At 35.8% G+C, this 13611-nt stretch overlaps 1 protein-coding gene across 1 annotated transcript in view; it reads left to right on the forward strand.

Annotated features, from left to right (window-relative positions):
- USP34 (ubiquitin specific peptidase 34) overlaps positions 1–13611 on the forward strand; it is a 192996-nt gene that overhangs the window by 84443 nt on the left and 94942 nt on the right. Inside the window, 6 exon segments of the mRNA XM_077766453.1 lie at positions 237–363; positions 460–607; positions 6654–6754; positions 7120–7329; positions 11071–11196; positions 12697–12819. Coding sequence (XP_077622579.1) covers positions 237–363; positions 460–607; positions 6654–6754; positions 7120–7329; positions 11071–11196; positions 12697–12819 — 835 coding nt within the window.

A 13611-nucleotide genomic window follows, 5' to 3' on the forward strand; every position in this document is an offset into this window, starting at 1 on the left:
CTCATCCCCCCCCCCCCCCAGTAATTTTTCCTGGAAACTATTTTTTAAACGAATTTGTAACTGCATTTATGCATTAAAGTTTCAGTCAGTATGATGAATCTAAACTTAGTGCTGTAAATTGGAATATGCTACAACCTTTTGTGGGCTTTTTCATTTTGTGAAATATTAAAAACTTCTGTAACAGTAATATGGGTTAAAATGATATTCTTCCTATGTATGGTTTTTATGTATTTTAGATTTGCCTATCATCTTAGACAGTGGCAAATTGAAGGCACTGGTATAAGTAGTCATTTGAAAGCACTGAGTGACAAACAGTCCCTGCCGCTAAGGGTCGTATGCCAGCCAGCTGGACTTCCTGACAAGGTAGTTACATAATTTTAGTTTCAAAATTGATAACATTTCCCAGTTCAAATATCTGTTTTTGTTGTATTTTTAAATTGGTTGCATCTCATATTTCAGATGACTATTGAAATGTATCCTAGTGACCAGGTAGCAGATCTTAGGGCTGAAGTAACTCATTGGTATGAAAATTTACAGAAAGAACAAATAAATCAACAAGCTCAGCTTCAGGAGTTTGGTCAAAGCAGTCGAAAGGGAGAGTTTCCTGGTAAGTCCAACATTTAAATTTTCATATTTTCTAGGTTCTGTTATATATAAACTTAGAACCTTTGCTTTTAAGACTACCAAGTGTGTTCATAGCTCCCCTCCGCCCCCTTTTTGGTATCATGACATTGATTCATAGGGAAGAGTTAAGAGTTGCTTCAGATGTTATTTGCAAATGGTTTTCCTCATTTTTCTCAAAAAACTTTATTTTTGAAATTATTTGATAAGGAATAAGTTTAGGTTTCTATGCATGCATATACCCAGTTTTACCCAATAAATTTTCTTTGCTATTTTTGTTTCTCTTTTTTCCCAGAGCATATGAAAATAATACACTCTTAAATCTCACTGTGCACCTCCCCTTCCCTCCAAAAGAGTATCATATTAAGAAATTTTTCATAGAGGCCTGAAAGGTGTATTTGATTCCTCCTTTACTGTTAATACTGGTGCAATTTTGTGTTTTTCCATAGCACATAAAATATGAGTTAATCAGAGGAACAACCATGAAAAGAATGCTGTTATAATTTCAGAACTTTAAATTTTAAGTAAAATGTAATAGGTTAAGTATACATTTAGACAAAAAAATCTTAAAGTTTAAAAGCTTCTGTTAGGATTTTCAGTCTGCCTATGTGCAGTAATTCTTTGGCATCTTTTAGTAAGGTGGATCATGATTAAGATGGAACCACAAGTATCTTCTAAAGTATCAGATCTTTAATTTTATTCTTGAATAATTAATATTCTTGCTACTATAGAAGAGATGTTGAAAAGTGTCCCTCCTTATCCCTATCTCTAAACCATCTGTTTCCCTTCTCCTGAGGCAAGTGCTGTTGTTGTTTTCTTACATACCCTTTAAGAGATACCAAGATGTAATGTAAGAATATTCATGTACTTAAAACACAAATGGTAGCATTCTATTTATAGTGCATATAAAAAGTTATCTCATTCTTACTAAATCTACATATCCTATAATATAGTAGTGCCGTGATGTGTTTTACTTGTCCTCTGTTAATGGACATTTAGTTCATTGGCTTTTTTTTTTTTTAAACCATTTATAAGCAGTGCCACAGAGAATATCCTCACACCTATATCATCTAATGCATGGGGGCCAAATACCTAGTTATGAGATTTTCCGGTCAAAGGTACCTTCTTTTTTATGTTGAACTACGTTTTACATAAAGTAGAGAATATGAGATTAGTAATAATGAAAAGGAACATGTCTACGCACATACCATCCAGATTAAGAACTAGAACATCAGGATGCCTGGGTGGCTCAGTCGGTTAAGCGTCCGACTTCGGCTCAGGTCATAATCTCACAGTTCATGGGTTCGAGCCTCATGTTGGGCTCTGTGCTGACAGCTAGCTCAGAGCCTGGAGCCTGCTTCAGATTCTGTATCTCCCTCTCTCTCTGACCCTCCCCTGCTCACGCTGCCCCCCCCCCTCAAAAAAAAATAAAAAATTAAAAAAAAAAAATGGAACATCATAAGAAGCTACTTATGTATCTTTAATAGCCTCTTTTCCACTTCTTTTTAACAATGTCTTGACTTTTTAGTTTATTATTTTTTGTGTGTGTTCTTTGTAGCTTTACCTCTAATGAATATATTCCTTAAAAATGTGTTTAGTTTTGTGAAACTGATAAGCACAAATTTGACAAAGGAAAAGGAGAGTTATTTTATTAGGTAAAGGATCAGAGAAGGAAACAAGCTAAAGAGAGTGTTTAACCTTCTCTTAAAGGTTTATAAAGCTTCATCTGAGGCTCTCAGTGGGAAAGTTCTCAAGTATAGGTCTTGTGCTGTATAATGTTGGCAGGACACTGGGATATCTGACAGAAGTATAGTCATAGAGTTTTGAATATTTTTTTTCTTTTTCTAATCTCTTCATGACCCACTTCAGCTCTCAGGAATAGACTAAGGAAGAATTTCTTCTGTAAGATATGAATGCTTTCTCCTGATTCAGGTAGTAGGACATGGAAATGAGAGTAGAAACTTTGCCAGCATACGGTAAAGATAGTTCAGGTACAGATAAGAATCCCAAGTCAGGTTCACTTGCCATTCCTTCCGCAGGAAAGATATCATGAAGGTAGTAGGGATTTTGGTCATGATCCCTCAGTAGTGCATTTCTCTATTATCACTGATACTACTATTTATTCTCCAAATCTGGTATATATAGCAGTATGATATATTTTATCATCCTTCTGGTTATTCTCTTTGCCTCTGTCTTAGGTTGGATATCATTTTTTTTGGTATCCTTTATCTTTTTTATTGGTTCATCTCCCAACCCCCACCCCCACCCCCCGGAATACAATGCAGCTGTTCAGTAGCATCTTGAGAGATTGGATGGGGTAAAGTTTTGATTCTTTGAGTAATCAAAAATTTTCATGTTTTTATATTTAAATGGAAATTTGGCTGAGCACACAAGTTTAGTTTGGAAGTAGTTTTGTTTCAGAATTTTAGAGGTATTGCTGCATTGCATTTCTTCTGTTGCTGTTCAGTATTCTGAAGCCATTTGCATTACATTTTTAATATATTCTGTTTTCTTCTTTTGTAGGTCTTAATTAGTCTTCTCCTTGTTCTGAAATTTTGTAATGCTCAATCTGAGTATTTGGTCTGTTTTCAACTATTGTGATGGGTACCTTAGTTTTTAGGCAACTTGTATCTTTAAATTGGGGGGAAATTTTCTTTTTTCTTTTTTTGTATGTTTTATTTATTTCTAGGAGAGAGAGAGAGAGAGACAGCGTGAGCAGGGGAGGGTCAGAGAGAGAGGGAGTCACAGACTGAAACAGGCTCCAGGCTGTGAGCTGGCAGTCAGCACAGAGCCCGACGCGAGGCTCAAACCCATGAACCGCGAGATCACGACCTAAGCGAAAGTCGGACGCTTAACCGACTAAGCCACCCAGGCGCCCCTTGGGGGGAAATTTTCTTGAATTAGCTTATTGTTTTCCTGTCTAGTATTTAATCATTTCTCTTTCTAGGGATTCTTTATCATCTACATGTTGCATCTCTTGGACTATTCAAAATTTACTTTTTTCATGTTTTATTTCTTTGGTCGACTTTTAACTAAACTTCCTGTGAGATATTTTCAACTTTACTTTGTTCAACCTTCTTTTGAGGTTTTCATTTTTTGCTGTCATGCTTTTAGTATCTAACGTCTCGTTTTTGTTCTTTGAACATGCCTATTTTCATGGTTGACATAGCTTTTTGGTGCTATTTTTTTTTATTGGTGAATCTTCAAAAATCCAGACTTCATGTTTCTGCATTTTAAACAGAATGTTCAGCAAATTAATTTTTTTTGTTAGTTTCATGTCATCTTTTCTCCTTTTTACCATATATTTGCCATTTTGGCACCCTTCATTCCCATATGTAGATCAAAATTACCATTTGATTTCTTTCTATTTTCTTCTAATGAACTTCCTTTAAAAATGTTTTCTCAAACTTTGTAAGTTCATTTTGCCTTCTCTTTTGAAGGATATTTTCACTGGATATAGAATTCTAGGTCAAGAGGTATTTTCTTTTCAGGACTTCTTAAATGGCTACCCATTGTCATTTGGCTTGCAGAGTTTCTGATTGAAAAGTCTTGGGTTTTTTTTCTTTCATCCTTTGTATACAGTATGTCTTTGTAACTGTGGTTGATTTTAAAGAATTTTTTTGTTGTTTTGGTTTAAAAATTTTTTAAAAGTAAGCTCTTCTCCCAAGGTGAAACCTGAACTCAAGGCAGCCCAAGGAATTTTTTTGACATGGTTTTCAACAGATTGATTTTTAGTGTGCCTTCTTGCGTTTTTTTGTTTATGCAGTTTGGATAAGTTTAAATTCTTAGGTCTTTGTGTTTATAATACTCCCCAAATTTTTAAAAGGTTAGCAATTTCATATATTTTTCAAATATTTTTTCTTTTTCCTTTCCCCTCAGCTTAACTTTGCCTCTAATTAAATGTATCCTAGACTATTAATGTCTCATAATTCACAGAATTGCTTTTCTTTTCAGTTTCTCCTTCCTGTCTCTTTTTCTCTTCTCTTTCTCCCCCTTCTTCTCCTTTTTTTCCTCTCCCCCTTTCCCTGGTCTTTGTCAGGTGTTGATCTTTCTGTGTTAAACCAGTATAAATCAAATGACAGGTTATAAGCCTATTTCTGATTTGACATTTATCTTTTTGGGGTCTTGCTAGTTATCACATCATTTGCTTTTCAGCTTACAAAATTGGTTGATATGATCTCTTCCCTTTCTCCCCCTGTCCAATAATTAATACAATTTTAAAAATGCATTTTATTAGAGTTTCAAAGGATAAAATTTAGATATATTGTTTAATATACCATCATAAGGAGTTTTTATCAGATTTTTTGTTAATTTTCTTGTTTAGAAATATTTATTGTGTTAAGACTTAAACATTTTTAAAGTTAGTAATTCTTTCCAGAACTCTTCAAGGAATAAGCCGTTTTTATGTTTAAAAAGATGCTTTCAAAAGTGGTAAAAGAGGAGCACGTGCATGGCTCAGTCAGCTAAGCATCTGACTCTTGCTTTTGGCTCAGGTTATGATCTCATGGTTTGTGAGTTCACCTACATCGGGGTCTGCACTGACAGAGAGTAGCTGGCTGGTGATGCTCTGTTCCCCACCCTGTCCCTCCTCCACCCCCTCCAAAATAAATAAATAAACATAATTTTTTAAATAAACATAATTTTTAAAGAAACTGGTAAAACATGGAAAACTCTGTTAATTGTAAAAGCCACCTCAAACCATTATAATCGAAAGTTAACGTGTAAATAAGTGTAGGCCTATCTCATACCAAATAGAATCCAAGAACCTAAATAAAGTGCTAACCATCTTAATTCTCTTTTGGAACAAAGTTATCTATGTAACAAGAATTATATAGCTATCTATATAACAAAGTTACCTCTCTAGCTATCTACACACAAGGAACCAAGCCAACTATATATTATTATCTTAGCACTCTATCACAACTAAGGATGTTTAATCTCGATATTTAAAAAAATATCAATAATCATAAACTGTATTATTATCTTAGTAAGGTAGAAAAGACATTTAATAAAAATCTGCCAAAGTATTAGAAGTTGAATGTAGAGATTTTAGTTAGATATATAAATGAACACTTGATTAAGTGGATATGCGTAGCCTGTTTCTGTAGAAATATTATAGAGATACCAAATTAATTTATGTCTTAATGTATTCTATTCTAAAATCTTAGTGGAACTTTTATTTTAAAGTTGATGAAATTACTCTGAATAATAAACTGAATACACTAAACAATGTCAGATGTTCTGCGAGGAAAACCAAGAAGGTTAATAGATGAATCTTGGCACTTGCTTTTAAACATTTAAAAAAATTATAATACAGTTTTGGTGAAGAATTGCATCATTATGGAAAACAGTAGCCCTACTACACTCATTCTTGAGCTGTGTAGGGTAAATCCAATGGAATTTTTCTACATGAAGTTTATAAAATTGAACACTACTTAAAATTTAAAAAAAATTTTTTTTAATGTTTTATTTATTTCTGAGAGAGAGATAGCATGAGCAGGGGAGGGTCAGAGAGACAGGGAGACACAGAATCTGAAACAGGCTCCAGGCTCTGAGCTGTCAGCACAGAGCCCTATGCAGGGCTTGAACCCACGAACTGTGAGATCATGACCTGAGTCAAAGTCGGACACTTCACCGACTGAGCCACCCAGGCACCCCTAACACTACTTAAATTTAAATCATTCCTCTGATATTTCATCATTTTACTTAATTTCCTACTCTGTCAAGCATTTCCTTTTTTAAAAAAATTCATGGATTAAACAATAAAGTTTGAATGCCTGCTGTGGTCTAGTACTGGGAAATCATCTTTGAATGTAATAAAATGTCTGCCTTTATGGAACTGGGATTTTTTTTATTTTTAAGGAGTGACCAATATATAATGTTAGGTGCTAGTTAAAAGTTCTCTAAAGAAAGATTAATTTAGTGAAATGAGGCTCTTTAGGATGGCTAACATACTGTAACCATGTATTCATATCAGCAAATACATTAGTTTTTATAAAAATGTTCACTTAATGTTTTCTGCTGTCTTTAAGGAGGCCTTATGGGACCTGTCAGAATGATTTCATCTGGACATGAGTTAACAACAGATTATGATGAAAAAGCACTTCATGAGCTTGGTTTTAAGGATATGCAGGTACACACAAATGTGGTTTGAGTTTTAATGTTGGTTTATTTTAGAGGAGGTACGTGCGTGAGCAAGGGAAGGACAGAAAGGGTGGGGGCAGAGGATCTGAGGCAGGCTCCACATTGACAGCAAAGAGTCCAATGTGGGCCTCAAACTCACAAACTGTGAGATCATGACCTGAGCTGAAGTCAGACGCTTAACCGACTGAGCCACCCAGGTGCCCCAAATTTTAATGATCTAGTTGAAGGTATCCTTCAAAAACAATTATTGCTTTTGTTTTAATTGTATGTGAAGTTTTGTGGGTTTTTTTGTGAAGTAATTTTATACATAATACTTTAATTTTATACTTTTCCCCTTTGCTCTTATTTTTATAGATGGTATTTGTATCTTTGGGTGCACCAAGGAGAGAACGGAAAGGGGAAGGTGTTCAGCTGCCAGCATCTTGCCTACCACCCCCTCAGAAGGACAACATTCCTATGCTTTTGCTTTTACAAGAACCTCATTTAACTACTCTTTTTGATTTATTAGAAATGCTTGCATCATTTAAACCACCCTCAGGAAAAGTGGCAGTGGAAGATAGTGAGGTGACTATATCATTTTATTTTTACATTGTATTGTTTGTCTTTCTGCTGAGTGGAAAATACTGCACTCTTAACCGCAGTAAAACCTATGAGTCCATTTATTCATTCATTACATTTTTACTGCCTCATATGATCCAGGCATAATGTTTTAAGTATTGTTTTAAAAGGATCAAATGAGGCACAGTTTCAGCCTTCATTCAGTCTAGTGGGAAGATAAATAATTGATATGTCTAGCAGATAGTTTCAGGTAAACAGCTAAAATTTAGATAGAGGTATCTGCTAAGACTAACGTTATTAGAGAGTAGTGATGGGCAGAAACTCATTTTATATGTATTATTTGGTCAGGGATGGTTTCTCTGAGGGAAACCATATGTAACTGAGGTAGAAGGATGAAAAGGACCCAGCTAAATGAAGACAATTGAGGGATCACCTGCATACAGTAATCTGAACCCAGAAGCCGTTCATATAAGGAATCAGGCAAGTCTAGGAATTGTTGGAGAGCTAATAATGAGTAGAACATAGAGGCTAGTGGGAGAGGAATGAGAGGACTAAGATAGGAAAGGTGAGTAGAACCCGTCTGGCCATGCACCTTGTTTTTATTTTACTCCTTTTCACCTTGTAAGGTGAACAGCAGTAAGATGTTTTAAGCAGAATGAGGAGCACACATTCTGATTTAGGTTTTCAAGGTAGTAGGTTTGTTTGGCAAAAGTAGAAAAGGCAATAAAGAACCTAATGCACTAGTTCAAGGAAGCCCTGATGGTGCCCTGGAATAGAATGAGGGGGGTGGACAAATTAAGGGGACTGCAGGTCAGAACAACATAACTTGGTTGTGGATTGAATTAGGAGTGGGGATAGACTCATGTTCAGGAAGAAGGAAAATAGGACATGGCGTCCAGGTTTCTGGCTGGAGCAGTTGTGTAGATTCCATTTGAGATGAAGAATGGATGCTCGTGGGACATTTAGTGATGATGTCAAGGAATCAGATATAATTGTGTTTGGAGCTCAGAGAAGGGGTTTGTTTTAAATAAGTAAGGTGTGGGTAATCACTATAAAGATGGTATTTAAAGACAGTGAGCTCACCTAAAGGATTCAGTATTAGTCCACTGATGCATTTTTAATGCCTTTAAATAGACTTATCCTAAGACGATATTCATTCATGTGTCTCCTGCAATGAATTAGTATTTTGAGATTGAGCTCCATATAAAATAGTGCTACTACTGTTTCTTTCCCAGGAATGTTAAATGACTTTTTTCCATGTTTCCAAAATATGTTTTGATCCTGGATGCATTGGTAACTGCTATGGAGTCGTGTTCCTCATAGCTTGTGGTCTCTTGTGGTGGCAAGTTTTTAAATTCTTAAGAAAGTCTTCTTTTGTTCAAGTAGAATAATCAATAAGAGATGCCCATGAACCTCCATTTTTTTTTTTTTTTACCTTTTGTATTTTATACCACAAATACTTAATGACCTTTTACTTCATGTCAGCACTGTATGGCAGCTTAAAAAGAAGGATAATTAGAAGAATTCTTCAGTTTTCTGGGGGGTTGCTATGCAGATGTGGGAACATAGGGAGCAAAAATTAGGGGAAGGTTTTCCAAAGGAGAGTCTTTTAAATTTGGTTTTGCTGCTGAGAGCAAAGAGAAGCATTATAGATTCACAGAAAAGTGAATGGCATGTTTGAAATACTGGGAGTGGGAGTATGGTGTAATTGGGGAAAAAAAAAAAAAAAAGAAAAGGAGATTGGAACCTATAACCTATACCACAAAGGGCCATATGAGATTTTTTTCTTCTTTGTAAAATGGACTGCCATTATCATGGAACATTTTAAAGCAACAAATGAAATCTTTTATGAGATATTAGAAACAAAGTGTAGGTGTTAGTGTGGTGGATGTATTAGAGAAAACAAAGACTTGGAGGTAGGAGGTGCAGTGAATAGGCCATTGTAGTAGTCCCCATGAGATCTGAACTGGAGAGGAAGCATTCAGTTTTGAGCAGATACTTTTTTGAACTTTGTGGCAAGTACACCATTGTTGATGTGTGGGGTTCCTTTGTTGTCCCAAGGCTAGTTTGGTCTTGTACAAGGTTACAAAAATAAAAATAAAGGATCTTTGCTGTGAATGACCCATACATATATTGTGGGGCTTTCTAATCATAACATAGCACATATATTTATACCTGGGATTTCTTTTTCCCTTCAGATTGTTTCTTTGCACAGAGCACAACCTTACATTTTTGTCTTTTAAACTTGGTGTTTACAAAGGAATGAATTTATTTTACTGAAGAATTTTCAGTACCATTTCCCCAGCTGAACTAAAAATGTTACTTTGGGTTGCTTTTCTTCATTAGAGTTGTGAAAAGCAAAGGATACTTTGAAACTCTAAGATTTGCTTGTTTTCAGATATACTAGCTTTATGTCATTATATGGAAAGAACTAAACTTTTTATAGATATACAGTAGATTCCTTTGGCATCCCTTTGTATTATAGCAAAAAATCATGACAGCAGCAGTAATAGAATAATACTCAAATTCATCCTCTGGAAAATTCCAACATTGTAAATTTTAGCTTTAGCTGTTTATTTACCTCTTGGGGTTGTGCTGTAGTTTCTTTGAAAAAGGAACTTGCCTATTTCTTTTTTTTTCTTTTTTTTTTTTGGAACTTGCCTATTTCTTAAATATTTTCTGACAACGTTCTTCAGGTTACTATTATCTCAGCATCTTACAGGGTTCAAATTTAACAAATGATAATGGGAAAAAAGGTAACTTTTTAAAAATTGTTTGCTTTCCTCTTAATTTCTGCTTATCTGAGATTGGAAAATAAGATATGGTGTATAAAAAAGGGGTACTGTTTTCCCAAATATGTAAGGTCAAGGATTTAATTCACCAAGAGTTTGTCATAGTTGGAATAGTGACCTGATAATGTTCTTGAAATTTACTTGAATGGCTTTGTAAAACAGATATTTTCACTTCTTTTTGAAAAGTTTCCTGAATAAAGCGTCAAGATTTACAGGTCACTGTTTTTTTCCAAAAAGTATCCAGTAACAAGTTGAAAAACTACTACTTTGACCTAACAGTCAATTTATTGAATAAATATATTTATTGTTTATAAATAATAATTTAAAAAATGTTGGAGTGCCTGGGTGGCTCAGTCACTTAAGCATCCGACTTCAGCTCAGGTAATGATCTCTTAGTTCGTGGGTTCAAGGCGTGCGTCAGGCTCTGTGATGACAGCTCAGAGCCTGGAGCCTGCTTCACATTCTGTGTCTCCCTCTTGCTCTGCCCCTCCTCCACTAATGCTCTATCTCCCTTTCTCTCAAAAATAAACAGACATTTAAAAAATTTTTTTAAAAATGGTTACCATGAAACAGATGGCTTATTTCTTTTAAAGTTAAGACTAGGGGTGTCTTGGGTGGCTTAAATAGTTAAGCGTCCAACTTCAGCTCAGGTTGTGATCTCATGGTGTGTGAGGTCGAACCCTGCATTGGGGTCCGTGTTGACAGCCTGGAGCCTGCTTCCGATGCTATATCTCCTTCTCTCTCTGCCCCTCCACTGCTTGCTCAAGCTCGCTCGCTCTCGCTCGCTCTCTCTCTCTCTCCCCAAAATAAACATTTTAAAGAATTTTTTAAAATAAAGACTACAAAATATTATCAAATTTGATAATCAAGAATCTTATGCAAAAAAATTGAACTTAAATGTAGGTTTATTCTTTTAGTGATCTGTCTTGATAAGCAGTTGTTCTTATTTGTGTAGAGCTTAAGATGTGAAGAACTTCATCTTCATGCAGAAAATCTCTCTAGGCGTGTATGGGAACTACTGATGCTTCTTCCTACATGTCCTAACATGTTGATGGCATTCCAGAATATCTCAGATGAACAGGTAAACCCTCATCTTTTTACTCTCCTAGAGGATGGTAACCATTTTATATTCTGGCAGTGTATGAGATTGCTTGCTGACCTATATCCTTAGTAAAATTTTATTCATTTAACGGATAAAAAGTGCCAGTTAATTTTTTTTTAAATATTTTATTTATTTTTGAGAGAGAGAGAGAGAGAGATAGCATGAGCAGGGGAGGATCAGAGAGAGAGGGAGGCACAGAATCTGAAACAGGCTCCAGGCTCTGAGCTAGCTGTCAGCACAGAGCTCAATGCGGGGCTCGAACCCACAAACCGCGAGATCATGACCTGAGCCGAAGTCGGACGCTCAACCGACTGAGCCACCCAGGTGCCCCGTGCCAGTTCATTTTAATGTTCATTTATTTGTTAGGCTTAATAATATGGGCCTAATGCAAGGCAAGGATGTTTTCTTAAATTATGTTTAAAAAACATAATTTGCCTTTATATTAGTGTTTTTTCCATATTGGCACATGTTCTGAATATATTCCTATTGGGGCATGACCTCACAAATGTAACTGTTAGATATTTTTTAAAAAAATATTTTTTAAAAGCTATATAATAAAGGGTTAGGTGTAGATACCAGGAGAATACCTACATAATGAATGGAAAAAACATTGTTCTAGTGTTATTCTCCATTGGTTTTCTGTGACTGGATACTTGGTCATGTGATTTCAGAAGGCTCTGCATCTCAAATGATTTAGATGTGAACAAGGTAGGTCTGAGAACTGATGGTTGATGACTCAGAGTAGGTCTAATAATACTGTTACCAGAGATGCACATTGTATGAATATCATTTCATAAATTAAGAGTAGAAGAGAACAGTATTTTAAGGTTTATATATTTGCATATGACTTTTAAATGTGCAGGTGTAACTTTTAGTAAGTATTACTTAATGGACTTGACTGCTTCTACACCTTTAAAAATTTTTTTTTTTTAATTTATTTCTGAGAGAGAGAGAGGCAGAGTGAGCAGGGGAGGGTCAGTGAGAGAGGAAGACACAGAATCAGAAGCGGGCTCCAGGCTCTGAGCTGCCTGTCAGCACAGAGCCCGACGCAAGGCTCGAACCCAGGAGCTGTGAGAACATGACCTGAGCCAAAGTCAGATGCTCAACTGACTGAGCCACCCAGGTGCCCCTGCTTCTACATCTGTAAAAGTAGATGTATTCAACTAGGCTGCATAGGCTTTTTCATTGTGAAGATGTTGAATTACTTCATCTGTTTTGAAAGTTAAAAAGATAGAAGTTTTTTTCCTGTGCTGATGTTTGCATATTAATTTTAACAAAATTTAATGAAAAATTGGTATTTTAAGCACACCATGGATACTAGTTAATATAATTGGTCTGCATAGGTTTGAATATATTTCATTGTATATGTATTATTCGAGTTCTTATATAGTGTTAATTTAAGAATTTTTTGGGGGGGGCGGGGAGAGGTCTCTTAGTAAGTTGGCTTAAGAAAACCTGTTTTTCTTTTTTTAATTTAAGACTAATGATGGACTTAATTGGAAAGAACTTCTCAAAATTAAAAGTGCCCACAAGTTATTATATGCCCTGGAAATTATTGAAGCACTGGGAAAACCTAACAGGAGAATAAGGAGAGAGTCAACGGTAATTGCATTTCCATTCTTACCATCAAATACTTATATTTTCTCTGGAGCCAAATTCTAGAGTGTATTTCATTCTTTTATTTATTTGTTTATTTGAGAGCGAATGAGCATGTGAATGGGGGAAGGGACAGTGGGAGGGAGGAAGAAAGAGAGAGAGAGAGAGAGAGAGAGAATCAGAGAATCTTAAGCAGGCTTCATGCTCAGTGTGGAGCCTGACACTTGGCTTGATCCCACAACCCTGGGATCATGACGTGAGTAGAAATTAAGAGTCAGATGCTCAACTGACTGAGCCACCTGGCGTCCCAAGAATGTGATGGTTTTTTTGTTTTTGTTTTTTTAGAGAGAAAGGGAGGGGTGAGAGAGAATCCTAAGCAGGCTCCTCCTTCACCATGGACCTGAAGCAGGGCTTGATCTCATGGCCATGTGATCATGACCTGAGCTGAATTCAAGAGTCAGTAGCTTAACCGACTGAGTTGCCTGGACACCCAAATTATGTTTTAATTCTAGAATAATTTTTTTCTCCTGCCACCTTCTCTTACTATTTTTTTAAACTTTTTTTTTTTTTGAAGTTTATTGATCTGTTTTGAGAGAGAGTGAGTGCAGGAGGGTCAGAGAGAGCAAAGAGAGACAGAATCCCAAGCAGGCTTTGCACTGTCAGTGCAGAGTCCGATGTGAGGCTCAGACTCCTGAACTGTGAGATCATGACTTGAGCCGAAATCAAGAGCCAGATGCTTTACTGACTGAGCCACCCAGGCACCCCTCTTATCTTTTTTTTTTTTTTTTTTTTTTTTTT

Source organism: Crocuta crocuta, unplaced genomic scaffold (genome assembly GCF_008692635.1).
Source record: "Crocuta crocuta isolate KB4526 unplaced genomic scaffold, BGI_CrCroc_1.0 scaffold113, whole genome shotgun sequence".
Lineage (NCBI taxonomy): Eukaryota > Metazoa > Chordata > Mammalia > Carnivora > Hyaenidae > Crocuta > Crocuta crocuta.